The 22,473-nt window shown below is 20.1% G+C and overlaps 3 protein-coding genes across 4 annotated transcripts in view; 1 reads left to right on the top strand and 2 right to left on the bottom strand.

The window, feature by feature from the left end:
- The first annotated feature begins 787 nt into the window (after positions 1-787).
- On the top strand, positions 788-1,882 carry mRpS24 (mitochondrial ribosomal protein S24). Its single transcript, XM_003692902.4, has 3 exons — positions 788-1,012; positions 1,101-1,278; positions 1,442-1,882. Exons 1-3 carry the CDS (start codon positions 989-991, stop codon positions 1,729-1,731), a joined length of 492 nt encoding a protein of 163 aa, XP_003692950.1. The 5' UTR covers positions 788-988; the 3' UTR covers positions 1,732-1,882.
- A 3,490-nt stretch (positions 1,883-5,372) lies between these two features.
- The window catches only part of twin (CCR4-NOT transcription complex subunit 6-like twin), a 115,644-nt gene continuing 98,543 nt past the window's right edge, over positions 5,373-22,473 (bottom strand). For both annotated transcript variants that reach the window (XM_086910158.1, XM_012485586.3), the window contains 6 exons: positions 20,112-20,424; positions 15,294-15,445; positions 10,310-10,540; positions 9,359-9,536; positions 9,098-9,237; positions 5,373-8,971 (listed from right to left, as the gene is read on the bottom strand). In XM_086910158.1, coding sequence (XP_086766284.1) covers positions 8,895-8,971; positions 9,098-9,237; positions 9,359-9,536; positions 10,310-10,540; positions 15,294-15,445; positions 20,112-20,410 — 1,077 coding nt within the window. In that variant the 5' untranslated portion in view covers positions 20,411-20,424 and the 3' untranslated portion in view covers positions 5,373-8,894. The remainder of the gene's footprint in view (positions 8,972-9,097; positions 9,238-9,358; positions 9,537-10,309; positions 10,541-15,293; positions 15,446-20,111; positions 20,425-22,473) is intronic.
- Positions 12,646-13,908, bottom strand: Yip1d1 (Yip1 domain-containing 1). The gene is made up of 2 exons (XM_003692909.4): positions 13,565-13,908; positions 12,646-13,450 (listed from the first exon to the last, which is right to left on the bottom strand). Exons 1-2 carry the CDS (start codon positions 13,752-13,754, stop codon positions 12,891-12,893), a joined length of 750 nt encoding a protein of 249 aa, XP_003692957.1. The 5' UTR covers positions 13,755-13,908; the 3' UTR covers positions 12,646-12,890.

The raw sequence follows: 22,473 nt of genomic DNA, 5'->3' as shown, positions 1-22,473 counted from the left end.
AAAAAATCACATCTTATGATGATATAATTAAAAATGTTTTATTTGTATATCTAAAGTCTGTGAAAAAATACAGGCTTTATATATATATTTATATATATTTTTTTCTTTTTTTACAAATTTATTTATTTAATTTGTGTTGTTATAAAATTTTAAAATAGTAGCTAATTAAATAGCAAGAATAAGAGGAATACAACGTCTCTGTTGTTTATCATATAGTATGATTTTATGTAGAAAATGTTAATATATTTAACACCTTCGGAAAATAGATTTTGAAAATTAAAACAGTTTAATAAAAGTTGTGCAAAATATTGGTAGAAATTATTTATTATTATTAAAATTATATTTATTTATTAAGTTGTAGATACATAAATTCGTCTAATGAAGCAAAATAGAAATAAAGTACAACAGCGGTTAACAGAGCAAAACAGTTTCTTTTTATCTCAGTTTATCTAATGCAAAATTACTTACTTTGTATTTAACAAATATTAAACTTATGATATATTGGCTTTAACCAACATTTTTGTATATAGTTAGTTATACATCATTATATTTTATATATAATCAATTTTTTTTTATTTGTTTTGGCTTTGTAGAATCGATCTTCCAAAAGTGTTCCATGATTATATTAACGTTCTATATAGATGTGATATTTTCAACTTGTTACATGTTTATTAATTTTATGAATGTTGAATCTATCAAAATCAACCAATCAGATTCAATTCAATCAACAAATAATTTTTATATAATACTTAATCGTAAATATATATATTATATATTATAATACATTTATAATATACAAAAATTTTTAGTACTTTTGAATCCATAAAGTTTGTGTACAATTGATACGTAACTTTACTTTGACAGTTTGGCATTACTGCTAGGAACTTAAATTTTATTATTAAATTTAATGTATGTTGTATGAAAATATATATTAAACAATTGTTAATTATTTAATTATTATATTAAGTGTAAAGAAAGTGTAAAAACAATGAATCCAATAACAATACGTTCTGTATGTATTTAATACAATAAAAATATATATATATATATACAAGGTAACCTTATTTTTGATTTAAATTACAAGTAAAAATTATTTTCAGATATTAATTAATCAAAATAATATTATGAAGAGATACTTACATGTTAGTACAGTACTTAATAAAGTACAATCTGCACGTTATAGACCAAAACAAAAAATAGTACAATCATTAACATATGAAATGGCAAATCCTCCAGAATATATTGTTGCTAGAAAATCTTGGAATTCATGGAATACATGTACATAAAATAAATATAATTTTAATTTGTTTTATTAATAGTAATTTTTAATATTTGATATATGTAAAGTTAAAATTATACATAAAAATAAAAATAAAAATCTATGTTGATTTCAAATTTATTACAAAATACAAAATAAAATAAATATATTATTTTTTTTTAGCAAATGTAAAAGATGGTAATAGGCCATCAGAAACTGTAATAGAAGATATTTTTATTCGAAATTTTATTGGAGGTACTTGGCATGGATTATTTGTAAGTGAGATAATTATTAAACGACAACATAACATAATTAGGATAGCTGGTATTGTCTTGCGTAAAATACCACCTATTAGAATGCATTTTTTACTTGGTTACAGTGAACAATTGTTAAGTTATTGGTTACATTGTCCAGTCAAAATGGAAATAGTAACAATAGCAAATAAAGATGATGTTGTATATAAAATAATATAGTTTAATCATTATATAAATATTTTTAAGTTTAGTTTTAATTATTATAAAAAATTATATTATGTAAATAAAAATAAATCTATAACCATTAATTTATTATAACATGTATACTTTTATTGTACAAGTTTTAATATTAAATATATTCTAAAGGCAACTTTGTGTTAAACCATCATACTTTGATATCATTTGATAATAATGATTTTTTTAAATATAGTTTTAACAATTTTTATATAGAACTAAAAAATTCATATATTTTATTTTATATGATAATAAGCATGTAATTATTTTACTTTCCCAATATTTTTAATTTATTTTATGTTAGTTAATAAATTGTTACATTCAATCATGACTCAAACGCAGCCCATATACAATCATTGCATTTTCAATAAAAAGTAAATTACATATTATTTTAAGATAGGTATTTAAATAAAAAGATATTTAAGTGCAAACTGACAGAGCATTCAAACTTTTATATTATTCTACTAGACACATTCTCTCCTTTAGTATGTCTTTACAACTCTTTTCTTCCATTATTCAATCAGGATCGTGTTGCTATATATTTGTACTTTCAATTACAGATCTATTTATATAGATATATGGTAATGAGGAATCATTAAAAACTAATTAAATGAAAAATTAAAGTAATATATCTATAATAAATTTATAGTATGCTAAAATAAAAAATAATTATAATTAAATATTTTTATATAAAATTATGAATAGAATTAGAATGTATGATTATATTGTACATGATCATACATGATATATTTTAAATAAAAATTAGTTTAAAAATATACTTTTAGAAGATATTTAATCATAAAAAAACAATTATTAATTAAAAAAATTGATGTTTGAAAAATGTAATAATTACACATTATTATAATTATACTATAAGTTTTTAAAAAATTCTATAATTTGATAAAATTATTTGTATAAATTATAATATTGTTTTTTATTATTAACAAAATAATGAATTTAATAAAATATTGATTCCAACATTTCCAATATAGCAGGTAAAAAATTTCCAAAAGCATACACGAAATCTGATTGAATTTACAAGATATTAACATTGAAATGTAATTATTCTTATGATGGACGCAAAAGTTATGTTCCAATGTTTATAATTTTTTATATCTTTATAAAAGTACAGATTGAAATGTGCTGTGCTTGTCTTATTATATTCTAATATAATTCTATTCTTATTTATGGAAGTCAAAAATCGACACTATCACGCAATATTATATAGAATATAATTAATATTGCACTTTGTTCAAGCAAATAAATCACATTCACAAGGCAGTAAAAAACAGAATTATAGAATAATTTATATCAAATTATCTTTGGATTATGTTAGAAAAATTATTTTATAGTCTGAATTATCATTAATTCTATCATTGTATTATTTCTAATTAATATAATAGAATTATTTGCAAAAACATAATACATCTTAAAAAATAACAAGCATATATATATATATATGCTTATGATATGATAACTGATAATGTTACAAATAAATCAATAATTCTACATTAAAATCTATATTCAAACATAGAATAAAATTTTTTATACAAGGTATTATTTTCAAAAGATTAATATTATGTATTTGTTTGATATATTAATATTTAATTTTGATATTTATATTTAATAATTGTAATATGTAGTTAAAAAAAATTTTTAATACAAGCAAAATTCAACAGGATAAATATTTTTAATATATTTTAAAATATATTTCTTTCATTATATATTTATGAATATCTTGTTTCATTATATATATTTTATTATATATAAAATATAATAAATAGAATAACAATAATAATGTAAAATGAAATCCTTTATCCTTATTATAAAATTATAAATTATGTCGAAATATAATTAAATATATATTTACTATATAGAATTTAAAAACTATTTTTTCAAAAATAAAACCTTGTATAAAATTTTATTCTATATTTTTATTCAGTTGTACCTTGTTATATATAAATAATGTCTATAAATATGCAAATTGTAATTGTAATATAATTGATTTTAATTGATTTAATAATATTGTTTCATAATTGATTCAATTGATTATAAAATATTTATTAAATATTTCAAGATATTAATATCAATTTTAATATCATTTATATGAAAATAAAGAAGTATATAATATAATATTTTTTTATAAATAAATAATTACTAAAATGCCTTATTAAAAATGATTTTGGTGTTTAGTATACTGTATAATTACTAAATGCAAATATATTTTTAAATGTTATGTTATATTGTATGTATGTATACATATGTATATAATCATGAATGTATTAAACTATTTATGTATATGTATATTAATAAATAGATAATATTATATACTATACTCTGATAATACATAAATTATTATTATTAAATATTATTATAATGTTATAATTTGAAATCTATATTTCATTATTTTGACTTAATTTAAAAGCAATATTATTCCATTAATATTGCGTGTATAGTGTCCTTTTATATTTATTTATATATCCTTACATTATATAATGTCAAAAATTACAAAATACAGAAAAGTAAAGACATTGACTACGTATACTTGATTAAATAATTGATAATGTATCAAACATTTCAAACAAAATATTGTATTCATATCATACAAGATTGATAATTAACATATTGATCACATAGAAATATTTATTACTTATTACTAACTAATTAAAACTAATATTGAATTTTCTATGTTAGATCAGCTCAGAAGATTAAAAATTAACATACATAAAGAGATTTATAATTTTCTAAAATATTTTTACAATTTTATACAAAATTTTTAAATAGATTTATGAAATTAATAATATTAAATTATATGTAAAAATATGATATTTTTAAATACTCAAATAAAATTATATTATAGTTATTAGTTCGATGAATTCTCACATTATAATTATTTTATTATTTTTTATCTTATTATTCAATGCTTTTTTAATTAATTCTAACATTCATAACAATTTAAAATATTTTTTTTTGTTGCAAAATTTATTAAGCTCTAAATTTATAAAGAAGTAATACATGGTTTTTATACTACAGTGAAATTCTGTTCTAACATAATGAGTATTAATTAAAATCTTAAATATATTATATTAAAAAATATAGTATCTTAAAATAAAATTAATATATTATTATTCATATTTTTTATGAATATGGAATGTAAAATGTATGTAAAATGATACAATTATTGCATAAGTATAAAATGATTAATTTTTTTTATTAATATCAAAATAATTTTTAATTTATATAATTATTTAATTTATTATGTTTTATAAATATACATTCTTTGTGATTAATATACAATATTTTTCACGAAAAAAAATTAAACATTAAAAGCAATTGAATATTAGTTAAAACAAAATTTCACAAATTTATATTATTAAGTAAATTAAAAAAAATGAGTTATATTATATATTTTATGAGAAAAAAAAAGAGAATTGTTTGTTTAAATTTTTATCTATTAAAAATAAATTTTTATCTATTTCAAAGTTTAATTCTATCTAAGTACTCAATTTATTGTCATACTTACATAATCATTTCATTTTGTAAATGATTCATTTATTTTTATCAATTTCTATTTCATCAATTCTACAAATATAGATATAAACAAATATTAACTAAATTCTAAGGGATTATGTATTGAAATAATCTAATTTTAATACATCACTATTTGACTAGAGTTGTACACTTTTTGTTTTAACAGGAGAGGCTTTTGTTTGATATTAATGTTTTCATATGTATTAAAATGAAATATAAAATATTTTTAATCAAATTAATACAAATGTTTATTAACTGTTTCAAATTTTAAACTCCTTATATATTTTTTTATCACATGTATCAATTATTAATATTATTACATTTAACTAAATTATAAACATTATATTTTTTTATATATACACAAATGTATATCATATATCAGTAATTACAATTTATTAAACATGAATATAATATTTTTAAAAAAATTGTTGATATTTGTAATATATAAAATATGACATCATATAAATTTTTTTTTATAATATTATTAGAGAGTAACACTTACATTTTATGAATATTAATTGTTCAAGTAAAAATGAACTATTAAATTTTTATAAGAATTCATCGAACTATTTAAAACATATCGAAGGTTTTTGTAAGAGTGCTGTTTTTATATTGAATAAAACTATATATTTTTAAAGAAAGAAATGACATTATGCTTATTTTTTAAAATGTAGTTCATATTATAATTTATATGAATGCATATCAGCAAAAATAGTATTAGTATACTGAAGAACTTTGATTCTCAATTTATTACACAATTGTTTATTAATTAAATAATTGATTTAAAATTATATTGATTTGAATTATATAAATTTTATAATTAATTATATATATTTTGCTATGAATTAATTAATAAAACATTTATATTTAATTGTTTAATATTCTTTTTTACTCTTTATATATTAATTTAAATTAATTTATATTGCATGTTATTGTTTATTGATTTATATTGAATAATAAATGTCTTGAGAATCAAAGTATTTCAATTAAAGTACATGAAATATAAGAAACTAAAATATGATATTAATTATAAATCTTTCTGAGCTTTTATTTAACACAGCTATTTTGAATACTATGGCATAGGCTTTGTATTAGCCAAAATGCATGAAAACATGTGTGTTTCATTGCTTTTACTATCTAATGCTTTCACCATCATTAAAAGAAATATTATATATCTATTTTATTGATATTTTAAATAAATTATTAATTTTTCTGTTTTTTTTTAATAATTCTATAATAGAATATAAGTATTTATTCACAAATTAAAATATTAATTAAATATTAATTAACTCTATATAAAAGTATATCTTGAAATTTAAATTTTATATTTTAAAAATTATACGCAGAAATTTTAAAAAATACCTATATATATATAAACATATTAACAGTAAAGTAATAGTTTAAAATAAAATATTTTGAATATTATGCTTTTAAGAAAAGTCTATTTTTTGAAAATATTAAATATCATAAAAAATATCATATGATTTTTTTTCACATAGAAAATACAGGTATTTTTTTAATTAAAATATAATTATATGATTTAACATTTAATATCATTTGAAAATTAATACGCATTCAAAAAAATTTTATTTTATTACGAAGAATTTTATATTATTTGACAAAAATAATAATTGTAATGATACATTAATCGAACAAAATATACAGAGTTTAAAAGTGTGAGTACTAACATTTAAAAAAAAATTTGTCTTAAAAAATATTAGCATCAGGTATCATTTACCTCATTAATATTAAGGTAAGTTTTAGAGAAAATTAAATTCAAGACATTTTTAATAAGAAAATGAAATTGTAATACAGGCCTAAAATTATAAATAATTATCCTAAAATATTTTGTGTATGTTTTTCAATTATCATATGTTTATTTGTGAATGCATATACAAATAGAGATTGCCACTTCTATTTTCATTAATTAAAACTATATTGTAATTATCTACTTTATACAACATTTACTACACACATGTCTTTGTTAAACTAATTATATACTACTTGTATAATTCAGTTGATGTTTGAGATTTTTATCCAACATTAATAGAAGATAAGTGATAATTATCATTATGAAAACTATACAATATATTAATAGTGCCGTTTTGTTCATAAGATGTGTAGGAACACTAGTCATTATAAATATTAATAAGTATATAAATACATACAAGTAATCTTAACAATGAGTATGAAATTAATGGTTTTCGTATACGTGCTTTGTTTTTAATGAAAAAATTAAAATTTTATATATATATTTATAATAATTGATCAATAATTAATTAAAAATAATTTCTATATTTATTTTATAATAATATTATTTATTGCATATAATATTTTGATATGAAAAAATTTTAATTAAATCTTCTATTGAAAGTCTAATAAAATATTTATAAAATATTTAAAGAAATTTATTTGGAGAAAAAGTAGAGAATAAAATTTATTATAATAGTAAATTATATATAGTATACATATGATAAATTATATTCATTATTTAAATGATATTGTGTACACTTTCAGTACAGAAACAAATGTTGTATATAAAGTAAAGGAATAAAATTTTATTTACTAATATTTTTTGCATAAATCATATTAAATAAAAATTATAAATGTTTAATTGGTTCATTATTAATAAAGTAAAAAATTATTATATTTATTATATATATTGTAATGCTTATAAATTAAAAATTTAAAGAAAGAAAATATTGGTTTAATTCTATATACATTTAAAGAAAAAATATGCAATATGAAGTAACAAAAGAAAATATAAATTTTGCTATACAAAATTTATTTGGATTAAATGCAACTGAATTAACAAGTAGTAAATTAGTATATTGTTATTTATATTAATAACGGGAACTGAATATCTAATGAGTAAATGTCAACTGATTTTCAGAATACTATGAATGATGAACATCATTATATTATTATACTTACAAATACACTCGCTACAATATTATCTATTTCCTTATATAACATTATCATTCTCAATATACGTGGCCAATAAGAACAGATTTGTACTTGCATTGAAATTGTTAAGTTAACTCCAATCACTTCGCACAGCCCAGTATAGTGTGTTTTCATATTTTTTGTTTTTGTTTTGTTTAAAAATACAATTTCTCATTGGATGGCAGCATTCTTATCAAAAAGTTGGCTTGGAGAATGTTGTAATGACATTTAGGAAGAGATTAAGGACTTTCTAGTAGATACTAATTTGTTAATAAATATGTGAAATTGTTCCAATTGTTAATGTGAATATCACAGAGGCTTGATCGGAATATAGTTTTGTAGGAAAATAGGTATCTACATTACGATGATAGTAAAGGTTAAAATACTCTTAATATGGGAAAGTTCTTAAAAATGCAATACACTATACATGGGCTAAACGCATTACAACACACCTCCCTTCACCTGGTCATTAGAATTATGTATTCATCAATATCTAATAACTTGTTGAATGTGCGGTAATATGGAGTATTTGTAACATTCGCTATTGAAGTAACTGTCGACTGCGAGTGATATTGCTAGAGCCAGAAGTAAGAGAAAATGTGATGGGGATTTCTTTTTTATTATCATTTAATATTCCCTTATAGTTACTTGGGCCTAGATCGCAGCGGTTGCTACCTGCGTGAAATCAATCCATTGCTTGTTCCTACTGTTGGTGTCATTTCAAGTTCCACTAATAAAGGAAAGTGATCTAAAAAAATATTAATATAAATAATATAATATAAATAATATATTCAATCTTATGATAAGATATTAAATGCATTTTATGTATAAGATACAAAAAAATTTTTTTCATTATTTATGAAAAAAATCTTACCAGATGGAACATGTGGATGTGGACAACCAACTACTTTATGTTCTTTAAACCAGTCTGCACTTAAAGGACCTAAAAGTCCTAATGGTACCATACTTTGTTTCGAGTAGAAAATGTAATCTATTATACCTTTGAATTCGAATCTATAAAAAAAAAAAAAAAAAAAAAAAAAAAGAAAGAAAGAAAGAAAGAAAGAAAAAATTCTTAACTTTTATTTTATATAAAATGAAAAAATATATTAACATAATATATAAAAAAACTTACGTATAATTAGTATAGGGCATAATATCTTCACTATATGCAGATGCAAGTTTAAAAGAATGAGTAAATTCATTAGGTTTATCGCAACCAGAGATCTTTTGTAAGCATGATTTGTAAGCTAAGTCTTTAAAATCACGGTGATCAGCCGCTACTCGTCCCGAAGTAAGAAATTCAATTACACCTAAACAAATTTTTAAATATATAAAAAATATATAAAATATAAATATAAAGAAATATGAGATATAATAATAAAAATAATAATAATAATAAATAATAAAAAAAAATTTTCATATTAGAAACTTTTATATATTTAATGAAATAAATTAGTAATTATATAAAATTAAAAATGTTAAAATTAAATTTATTGATATTTAAAGCAATACTTAATATTTATAAAATTTTTCAAATATTAATAATTATATACATAAAGTAGAACATCTAAAACAGATTTCTTGAATAAGTCTTTTTATAATAGAAAAAAATATTTCAAATTAATTTATTCGATTTTCAGAGGAATATAATCTAGATAAGATGTATAATATTTTTATAAATGAAGATATAGAGAAGATATGAAAATTAGTTTTATTTTTTTAAAATTCAAATATGTTTTTGGATTTATTTTTTGATAGATTATTTTTAGATCAACATTATAATTATATTAAATAATTTATTGTATTCTTAAATCATCACATCTTAAAACATCAAAACATTTTATTGTATTCATTTTAAAACATCAGGAACTAAATAAAAATATAAATTTATAAAAAATTTAAGAGCCAAATTTAAGTCATTTAATGTCATTTTTTTTCTATTATTGAAAGCAATTTTTATTCAAGTGATTTTAGATGCTCTATTTCATATGTTAATAATATATATTAAAAGATAATAGATTATAAATACAGACACATATATATATATATATTATAAAAAATTAATAAATAGAATATGCTTTACCAGAATCAGGTAAGGAATTGAAATCACCACAAAGTAATAGTTGAACATTGGAAGAATCAGGCTTGTGACCAGGTCTGAAAGACTGGCCAGCTTGGTCCAAAATGGAACGTAATTCATTACTGAGCATCATTGTTTGTATTAATTTAACGTCACAAAATTCTGGATCCCAATGGATGTGTGCTGTGCAAACTAAAATTGGTTGTTGAACTTGTGCTGGATCAGATGGAAGGCCTGAAAAATATAAAATTATATATTTTTATTTAAAAAATTTATATATATAAATTTACATATATATATTTATATAAGTAAATTATAACTGATAATAAATATTTTTTAACATATATATAATTAATTATATATGTGTATAGAATTAACATATACAATTAATTATATTATATAATATGATATATTTTAATATTAATATAGTTTAACATAGTAATATGATCAGAAATATTGATTATTTCTTAACATTAGCAAAATTTTGAAAAATTTTAGATATATACATGATTAAAAAAAGAAAGTAGATTTTTAATCATCATTATATTTTTAATTAGCGATCATGAAGACTTAGTAAGAAAAAAAAAATTATTGATAAAATTCGTTTATCTAGATAAAAATAAAGTCCACTTGCTTCTTCGTAGAAATATGTTACAGATTCAACAAAAAACCGATTATATTAAATAATAAAAATAAAATGACTGATTCATCGAAATAAATATAGGTATTTTCAAAATAAACCTGTTGAATTGGCTTATACAAGATCGGTAGAATATACATATCAATAGATTTCAAAAGTTCAACTATATGAATGAATTATTTTAATGAAAGAAAAATTGTTGAAAGAAAAAAAATAAATAATACTTCTGTAAGTGTATTTTTAAGTTTATGTAATTTTTAAGAAAAGCGGAATTTAATTTTGTAGATATAATATAAAAAGAAAAAAACAATAATTTATCAAAAACATCCTATTTTCGGAAAATTAAATTTAAATTAATTCGTTAAATTCTGACTATTCAAAAAAAAAAAAATGAATATCCTAGTTATTAAATAATAATAATTTAAAAATATTTATGGTCAAGTAGAGATCATTTTCAAATTTTATTTTATTTTTAGATTATCTATATAATAATTATACTTTTATTTCATTTATAAAATAATAGGTAAATTTTATCGATTAGTTATTAAGAATCATAAAAACTTTTTTCAATGTTGATTTTAACAATATCAATATAAATAATACAAATTTAAAATTGTTATATTTTCATTGTTGCAAAAATATATAATACTATTGTTTTTTTATTGAAAGATGGTAGTCAGAAAATAAATATATAAAAATTTTAAAGAGATCTCATATATGATTTCAATTTATAATAATGAATTGTTCGATTAATTATAAAATAATTAATGCTGTATATATTAATGATAAAAGTCATTATTTTGAACATTTAATTTAATTTTAATAAAATAATATTACTAATATTAATATTTACATGGATTAAATCTAAATTTTTAAATTCAAAATGTTAGTCAATTTTAAATCTGTATAAATTATTAGAATATTTTTCTTTTTTGATGTCAAACAATATAATAAAATAAAAAATATATAGTATTTATAAAAATATGATCTTGGGAAGAATTTTTTATTTTTATATATTAGTTTTTAAATAATAGTTCGTTATAAGAAATCTTATGACAGAACAAATAATAGAAATATTTTGAAATATTTTTATTTATGGCTTATTTTTGTGATTTTCTTTTTAAATTAAGTTACTTATTCTAATTAAGAGAATACCGAAGGAATTTATTAAGAAAATTACTAATATCCATATAAAACGAAAAAAAAAAAAATATATATTTAAGGATAATTTTAAACTTGAAATGTTAATAATTGTTTGAATATCAAAATTGTTGATTTTATTAAATATTGTAATTACATTCTTTTTATTTTTCTATAAGATAAAAAATTAATTATCAAATTATTTATAATACAAATATTTTTATTATATTTATGATAAATATTGAAACAGAAATGATCATTAAATGTATATTTTGTTAAAATTTTTATGAATTTGAAGACTAAATTGATAAAAAATATTTTTATATTATATAAATTCTCGAATATAAAAAAATTTATTTTATCAAAATTAAATCACAAAGTTTAGGTCTTCTTTGTTCATCAATAAATTACTTAGAATAATATCTTTTCATTTTTAAATATTTAATAATAATTGTTAATAATGATTAAATAAAATTTACTTCTTTATACAACTTCATAAATTTCATATAAAAATCAGTAAGTTTAAAAACAAGCATTTTTATAAGAATTAACAAAAAACTTAAAATGTATATACATTTTAATTGCATTGTCATTACATATAAATCTATATTTATAAGAAATGATAATTAAATAACAATTTTAGTTTTTAATATATACTGATTAATACTTATAATTATTCATATTGTATAAATGATATAATCACAAATTATTTATATGTATATTACATATTATATTAAATTACGTATATTTTAAAAAATGAAATTTTTTTACATAAAAAGTTTTTAAAAATGAATAAATTTTGTTTTAGAATATTATTATTAATGTAAAAACCCCATAAAGTAAACCACAAGGATAAGCAATAAGTAATCGCTGATTTTCTTCTCCTGACATAGTTGTAAGAAGTCTAGATGCAGAAAGTGTTGACCAAGCAACAGCAAACATAGCAAGGACTAGACCAATTGTAGCCTGTAAAGTTGTGAAAATACTAAGACCAGCAAGAACTACTTCTGGTAATAAACAATAACCCAATACAGATGCTACAGAAGATAATGTAATATTAGTAGAAGTACTCATTAATGATTGAAGAATATACATAAAAATGCACGAAGTCATTGCTAAACCATAAATATAACCAAAATGTGCTTTTGAACCGGCTAATGTAAGAAATGTAGCAAGGATTAAACAAAATGCTACTGGCCCTGCTAAATCTGAATCTTGAAGTAAATAATTTGCATCATCTATTTGTCCTTTCCTATGAAATGGATTTAATACAGCTAATGTTTTTTGTAATATTCGATCTGGATCTATGCCTAATTCTTCTAAAAGAGGTGGTTCTTCTTCTTCATCTACGAATCCGGTTGATCCTAAAATTTATATATTAAATCTAATAAAAATTATCTAAATAAATATAATATATTTATTTTTTTATGATTTTACAAATTCTGAATTTTTCTTGAAATCATCTTGACAATACCTACCACCAGTATATGCACTTTGTGTAGGATCAAGATAACTTTTTTGCGTGTAAGAAAAATCTCCAGATTGTTGATCATTATACGTTTGAAATTCGAATTGTTGGTTAGGTTGACCAAAACCAGAGGGATCAAAATTATATTGTCCTTGGGGAGATTGTCCCCAATAATTGTCTGTTCCCGTATAACCAGACATTTGTTTGATGTTTTAATCTATATAAATCTATTATTTTTTTCTTAATTTAAACTTATTTTAATCTCCCTTTACCAATCATTCACATTACGTTGATAAGTAATGACAATATAAGTATTAGTTCTTATATGTGCCACATGATGGCGCAACTTAAAATAAGAATCATAAAAATGAGCAAATAAGAATATATGCTAAATTTCTACATTATCAATCCTACATTCTACATTATCAAAAATTAAATTAATATGGATAAATATTTATTAATAATTTATATTAATAATTGCTTGTTATTTGAATTTATAAATTTTTTATATTGTTCTATTTAATTATTTAAATTATCATATCATAGTAGATAAATTATTTTATTTATTTCTTTTTAGATATTTTTTATATTTATTTATTTTATTCTATTATATATAATAAATTATATTAAATTTATTATATCAGTTATATATTAGAGATAAAAATAATTTATTATTATAAAAATAAATAATATTACATACAAGCAAAATTATTTTATGCATAATTACAATAATGATTAATATTAATATTCAAAATTTACAATTAAAGAATAAAAATGTAACAAAGAAATGTATATTTTATATATATATATATATATATATATATATAAAATGTATATTTTTTTTAATTTTGCTTTGATATTTAATGAAATACATAGTTTCAAATAGAGATGTACAAGCACACCTTTCATATCAATGACACACGCAAAAGAAAATATATGCGATAAAAAGAAAAAAGAATTTAAGATAAATATAAAGATATATTGATTTCTGGATATGTAATGTGTACAAATACATAGCTATTTTATATAATTTTTGGATACTTTCTACTTGCGAGCTAATATGTTCATAAAAAAGTGGATTGTGTGACATGTAGGGGAATGTTTGCTAGATAGCTACCTGAGATAGAATTGGCAGCTTAGTATCTGTATGTCATGAGTTATAAGACTTGCTTGAGTGTATCTAGTCTACGAACTTGTGCCACTTCATCTTCTTCAGCCATTTTCAAACATGCTCTTCGATTTACGCTGGCATAAGTATGATTTGCAATTAATTAAGCAATTCCTTCGATATCAAACATATCTACTTATCTAAATTGTTGTTTTTGCAATTTGAATACTTTTATATCATGATCAAAAATGTCATTTGGTATTTAATATATATTTTCGATTCATTCGAGTTTGAATTATTATAATTGTATTGAAATAATACAATTACAATGAATTGTAAATTTATTCATATGAGAATATTCATATTTGAAAAATAGAAAAAAATCACAATAAAATTATTATAAACTGTTTTTTTAAAAGCTAAAAAAATATTGAATTCTTTTTCTTTTTCTAATCAAATGATATAAAGGTTTAAACTGTATAATAATACATAGCAACTATATTTTTTGAAATGACATTTGAGAAGAACAAATGATTACTCCTTATTTTTCATAGACAGAAGATATTAATTTTTTTTGTTATTGGAATCGATTATGTTAATTTTTGGAAGTAAGTTTTATAATATTACTTACCGTTATCCCAAGCAGCCTCCTTGGTCCTAAGCAAGGCAGCCAATCCAATATTATCTTTTGGCATGACTCGATTCAACATATTGTCAGAACCTTCCGCGTTCGCCATTGCCAATTGATTAAATTCGACTAAATGCTCTTTTATCAGTGTAAATCTGTTAAAAAAACAAAAAAAAAAAACAAACCTATTAAAAAGACATATACGTGGAATTATATTTTCATTAAATGTATTTAATATTTTATTAAATATGTATAAACAAACGTGGTTTTTATCTGATCTTTTAGCTAATAAAAATGTCAGTAATAAACTTAAAAAATAACTTTAAAAAAATTGTTTATTTATTTATTATTCTAATCTAAAAAATATTCACAAAATTTTACATTTACAAGAGTAATTATCAATAAGATATTAAGTTGAATGTATGATATATTGTTTTTATACGAATTTTTGAAATGATTAATAAGACTGAATTTCGTTGAGTGAAAAAAAATATTTTGCATACTTGAATACGATAGGCAGATGATTTTCATCAGAAAATTTATAAGAAAGCGTATCACGTACTCCGTAGAATACAGATTTCTACTTTTATTATGTGCAGCACGTATAATTGAAAAATATATTCTTCACTGAAACTCTATTACAAACTATCATTTCTTTTATGCTCTTGTAAGAATCCTTAAATAAGATGGAATCAACATTATTCATGATTATTGATGTTATATAGATATTAATATTTTTATAAAAGTAGAAATGTACAATGTATAATTTGTATGTGTATAATTATATACTATATTTGCGAAACTTTCTTGTTTCGATTTTAGAGATCAAAATGAACATAAAAGTTGATATCTAAAAATCGATTGAAGCTTATTAATTAAATTATAAGTTCTTGGTTACATCATTGCATTTTAATTTCATTTTATTTTATCTAAAGCAATAAATCGTTTATTGCGTTTATTTTAATTATATTATATTATTGCTTATAAATAATTTAATAAGCTCAAATGAAATTTTTGTACATCAATTTTTTAATGTTTAATCTTCAAAGTTGACATTCTAAGATGTTCCATGAATATTAATATTTTTTATATGTGTGAATTTCTTATATTTATTTAATATTTTTCGAAAAACAAAGATATTTTTCAATTTTTTAAGTATAAAATATAATTCTTCGATCTATAGATTGAATTATATCATATGTATAAAATTAAAGCAGCCAAAGTTCATCCTCGAATTAATCTTCTGTTATTTAATTTCCTTTAATTAAATCTTTGTTGTTAAGTGCTCCAACTTTGTCGAAATTTATATAATAGAAATTATAATGTTATAACATTATAATATAGATTATAGAATTGACAGTAAAAACAAATAAATTCTAGAATCTTCTTACGAATTTTTCATTAAATTATTTCCAAATAATATACATATATAATAATATATCTTTTTAATTTTGTTCTTTAATTAAAATTAAAGCAACAAAATTGGGAATTTTTTTATTTGCAAGAATTTTTATAAAAAATTTCATTATTAAAATTCAAATTACTTATATTAATTTTTTCAGATTGAAAAACTAATTTAGTTTTGAATAAATGTTAAAAAACTTTTAAGTACGAAAAATAAATATTTTGATCTATATATCAAAATGAATTCAATACATTTTTAAAATTATTATAAAGATCATTATAAAATAAACAATTCTATCTTTATTAGAATTTTGAACAATATGCAATAATTAAAAGTGAACGATTTTTTTTCGTTATTAGATAACAATATTAATTATTCCTAACATTGAACTACAATAATTACATTACAATATTTTTAATCTAAAAAAAAAAAAAAAATAACTAAAATTTTTATCAATAATAATGTTTAAATATTTATAAATAAAATTATTTAAACTAATTAAAAGATATTATACTTTTATAATTATACTATTATAATATTTAAAATAATATTATACTATTATAATTATTATAATATCATCTTTTTAAATTGATTATAGTAATGAAAATTGAATTAAATCAAATATTTAAAACGATGTATATTTGTAATATACATAATACGGAAGACATATTCGTTTCAAACAGAATAAAATAAGTATCAGGAAGAAAGTACGAACTCGTTAAATAACGGTGGTCTTTCGTCCTTGCAAAGATTAGATTGTTAGTCTTATATTGCCATCGCATTCATTATGCGATCGGGATTTTGCGGCGAATTAAGTGTATAAAATGTCTGACAGTTGCAATGGTTGCGTCGGCCTTTAAAGAAACTCTGCTCTTAGAATCTGCGCTAGTGGATATAGTACCTTTCGTTGCACGTTAGCCGTTAACAGAGCCCATTTGTGCAACCAGACCATTTCTGTCTCGTATCTTGTTATCCCCTGAGATGCGAACGAAGATATCTAATATTTCCACCACTCTCCTCCTACCTTTCTGTCTTGTGTTACAAAACTTAGAGAATGAGCTTTATAGAGTTAATACTGACCCACGATATACTTGATACTGGAACTCTATCGTAGTTTATATGAACTCCCAGTGAAGATAATTAAAGAGGCTGACTAGATCGTAGCCGATCTAACTCATCTGGGGATTTATCATCAACCCATCGTTCTTTCTTTTTGTTGAAAAAATTGTTAATAAATTCTATTTAATAGAGATAAAAATACAATAATTTTATCTAATTTTTTTATAATAGAAAATATATTTCATTATTCAAAGTTGATTATCATAAACGAAGAATATTTTTTAAAATATTTTATATTAATTAAATTAAATATATATTTATTATTGTTGATGTTAACAAAAGCAAATAGATGAGATGAATTTTAGATATACGGAATGTTAACACGTTTGTGAAATATTTTTAAAAGGTTGGTTCAAAAGTTTGTTTGATATACAGAAATATTAGTTATAGAGTTTTAAGTATTTAAGTTAAGAAGCGAGACATATATAAAATGAAACTGTTTTACTTTCATCATATTGTTGATTAATATGTCTCTATCTTATTTCATTTGAAATTACTTCAACTGTTTATAAATGAGTCTCATATCACAACATTTTTGTACATCAATTTTTGTGTTTATTTTCTTTAGAATCGATCTTTTAAAGATATCTTACGAATATATTAATATACTGTATATTCATGAATTTTCCAAATATTTATTGAAATATTTATTTATATTCTTATCTTTATCTTTATAACTTAAGTTTATCTTTATTTGTATAACTTTCTGATCACTTGTTCTATTACCAATTAATAAGAATTATGCATTTGATTGTCTCGAAAATGGAACTTCAAATTAGAGCTATAAATATTTAAATATGTTATGTAATAAATGCATACACATATACATTCATAATGCAAGTACATAGATTTAATTAATTTATTTGAATTAAGTGTTTGATAATTTTTCATAAGTGATATAATAGATCAGATTCAGTGTAAAATGATAATATTTTTGAGATTATCATAAAAATCTATAATATGTTATATTATTTTATATTACTTAATGCATATATGGCATTAATGAAAGAGATAATAGTTACTAATAATAAGGATATAATACTGCAAATAAAAAACTTTTTGTATTTTGAGAAGAAAACGAATAACGAAAATGATTACAAAATTATTTTATAATTGGTTGTATAATTAATATTTGTTGTAAAGTTAAATTTATAATGATATTTTGTATATCATGCAACGAAAATCCTAATTGATAATTAAATAAATGAAAATAATGAAATATATCCAAATTTATAACAAAGATTATATATATTCAAGTATAAATATATTGCATATATAATAATAAAAATAAAATTTATATATTGTTAGATTTATAAATTAATTTTAATTCAGTGTTTTTATATTAATGATTTATAATTTTAGTTTAAAAATTAAATATTTTAATTATGTTTAATATTTAATGAGAGAGAAAGGAAGTATTGTGCTATTAATTGCTTCAATCTATTCAAACTATCAAATTACTATTAACTATTTTTAATATTCAACTAATTCATGACAGAACTGAATTGGATTAGACAAAATATTAGATTCAGAAAAACATTATTATATATAAAAAATATAATATATTATATAAAAATAAATATTGTGGCTAGCATGTTATCATTCTATATTTCTGGAAATCTATTGTTAAAAAAATTTATCGAAATTGACTTAGATTTTGAAATTGAATCAGCGAATAAAGCTGTTCAAAAGATTACTAAATTAATTCACTGTGAAAAAATCAGAAATAATGTATGTAAAAACTATCAAAATCGCCATTAACAAATTTTGTATGAATGTATATGATTCAACAAGTCCTAAACAAAATTTTAAATAGTAAAATTTAAAGTGCATAAAAGAATCCAACATTCCAATGTTAATAAAAAAACTGCTTTTATCTGTATTCATATCGATCATTCGAAAATCAAGAATTTCAAAATTTTAAATGATCTATTTCAATAAGATTATATAATGATTTCTATTTCAATAAGAATCAATAATCATTCAAAATAAATATATATTAAAATATATATAAAAATTAAAAGAATACTCATTACTGATTTCTTTACAACAGAACTTTTATTTTTTTTTGCTGCAAAATTAGAAAATTAATCAGAAAGATATATTTCAAAAAACGAAAATCATACGATTTGTTTATAAATAAACAAATGTAATGGTATGTAATAAGTATCTAATTAATTTTTATATGCATAAGTTATTATATTCATAAGAATAGTTGGAAAATATTAGAATTAGAGTTTAATATCATTCAAACAAAACATAAAATAAATTCTTAAAAATATATATCTTGAACTTACTTAGCTGTCCTATAAAATATAGCGCAGCCGTCAACGTATTTACGGTCATTCTCCGCCATTGTTTTCGCTCGAGATTTTGGAGAAAAGATCCCATCGTAACCATCGTGTTTAAGTTCTGGCAGGAAAAAATTATAGAATTGGTCCGTCTCGACCTCCTGCAAGCTGATTATATCCGCGGCATAATGTCGTATTTCGTCGAGGATTCCTTTCTTTCGATATTCCCAATCGAGCGCCCAACTTGGACAATAACCGTACATCTGTCTTGTCGCGTATTTGTCACACAGCACATTATAACACATTACTGTGAATATACCTGTAACAAACGACACATATCATAATTATGGATGTGATAGAAGCGTTTAATTTATTTAAAAATAAAATTTAATAAAAACAAACAAATATTTATCATTATTAACATATAACAACTATATTTTAATTGCTTTATTCTTTTTTTTTCTTTATCAGAAATTAAAAAAGAAATTATAAAATTTATATAGTTGTTTATCATGTATAATAATACATTTTTTTTTGCTACTATGTTGAACATTATTGAATTTAGAAATCGCTTTTTTTATATAGAATTTTATGAATAATTTGTAACGAATTGATGAAAGAATCAAATTTTAATGATTTTATTATAAAATATTAAATTTTATTTTTGTTTTATACTTTTACTAGCCATATTATTCTATTACAATAATTTTTGAATATAAATATAATTCTTTATTAGGGTCAATTAAACATTTTTGTTAAAATGGTTTATAATATTCTTTATCTTTGTCAATTCTTAGAATAAATAAAGAATTAAGCGAAAAATTGATGTTCTTCAACTTTATAATAGATTTTAAAAATTAAAGCATTTATTGAAAAAAAAAAGATATATTTTTATGCTATCTATTATATTGCCATTATACTGCCTAATATGATTATTTTGATTTTTATTATTTATTTTTTGATTTTGTGATATTTCATAACCATATGTTACTTTTAATTGTAAAAAAAATTAATTGTAGAAAAAATTCTCATACTCTGTATTAAAAACATAATACTATAATAAGTGTAATGATTTTAGCTCATCCATTATACATTTTGAGAATCAACTATCATGATATATTTATATGTTTTAAAAGAATTAATGAATAGAAATCGTAATAATAATAATAATGGCTAATGCATATTTTATCACAGATGTGTATGTATAGAAAAAATTATATATAATAGTAATAATTTTTTTTTATATATTAAGACCAACTATTGATATATATAGAAAAATGTTCAAAATCTTCTATATAACATATCTAGAAATCATTGAAAAGGAAAATTTTTTTTATAACTTTATCGGTTTTATTATATTGTTATATTATTATTTATTATTATATTATTTATATATTTTTATTACATTATTTTTGTAAAGTGACGAATAAATTGTTAATAAGAAAGATATAATCATTCATTTACAATTGAAACATTTTAAACGGGGAAGATTTTCATGTTTAAAAATTGAAGATTTCACTCTCTTCGAATGTAGAATTCTTACCACCTTTTCTCTGTGGATAACAGAGCCTATCGTACCATTTGTAATTATCTGTAATGGATAGCTCGACTGCCTCTTTTAGCTTTACTCTTGCGGAACAAGACTCGACCGATTAAAGGGAGAACTTTTTTCGCTGTTGATGTTCATCACATTGACGCGAGCAGATTCACAGACGAGGAAAGCCTACTTTATTATTCCGATATGTTGCAGCTCTCGATCTACTTTGTATCGTCGTAATTGCGACCCGGTTTTTGATAAAGGATGTATTTTTTGCTTCGAAATTTTAAGTGCCTGTTAGCCAACGAAAGAGAATTCGTGTTAAATGCATCTGGTTTTATCGATCACATTTGTCTTCAATTCTCGTTCATTTACTTTTATTCATACCGAGTTACAATGTAACTTTATGACATCATTAACATGTCTTTTTTAGATTCAAGTCTTTGGAATAAGTAATTATATGCATGAATAATAAATAAGCGCAAACTAAAATAGATATTTTTTTTTATATAAAAAGTATTAATTATTATATATACTATTTATTCCATTTATTTTTCTTTTAAAATAATACTATAATATATATTAAAAATTTGCAATAGTTGGTACATGTATTCTATCTTGTATCTATAAAATATTAGATGACCAATAAACTTCTATTTCTTTTTATGATACAAAAATGTATATAATAAAAATGTATATTTTGAAATATATATGTATATTTTGAGTATATAAAAGAGATGCTAGAAAATAAGACTTTTACAGGTTTTTTAAATATTTAAATAATGTTGAGTAAAGTGTTGAAGGAAAGTAAATTTTTATGTTATAAAAATT

This window comes from Apis florea, unplaced genomic scaffold (genome assembly GCF_048593485.1).
Source record: "Apis florea isolate Af1SG1 unplaced genomic scaffold, ASM4859348v1 contig_3170_pilon, whole genome shotgun sequence".
Classification (NCBI taxonomy): domain Eukaryota; kingdom Metazoa; phylum Arthropoda; class Insecta; order Hymenoptera; family Apidae; genus Apis; species Apis florea.
The sequence above is the reverse complement of the archived record's forward strand: the minus strand, read 5'-3'. Positions and strand labels throughout refer to the sequence as shown.

Coding starts and splice junctions, on each gene's coding strand:
- mRpS24 (XM_003692902.4), top strand. CDS start 989: ATGAATCCAATAACAATACGTTCT. Junction 1,013..1,100: donor ATCCAATAACAATACGTTCT/GTATGTATTTAA, acceptor AATTATTTTCAG/ATATTAATTAATCAAAATAA. Junction 1,279..1,441: donor TTGGAATTCATGGAATACAT/GTACATAAAATA, acceptor ATTTTTTTTTAG/CAAATGTAAAAGATGGTAAT.
- Yip1d1 (XM_003692909.4), bottom strand. CDS start 13,754: ATGTCTGGTTATACGGGAACAGACAATTATTGGGGACAATCTCCCCAA. Junction 13,451..13,564: donor ACAAAGTGCATATACTGGTG/GTAGGTATTGTC, acceptor TATAAATTTTAG/GATCAACCGGATTCGTAGAT.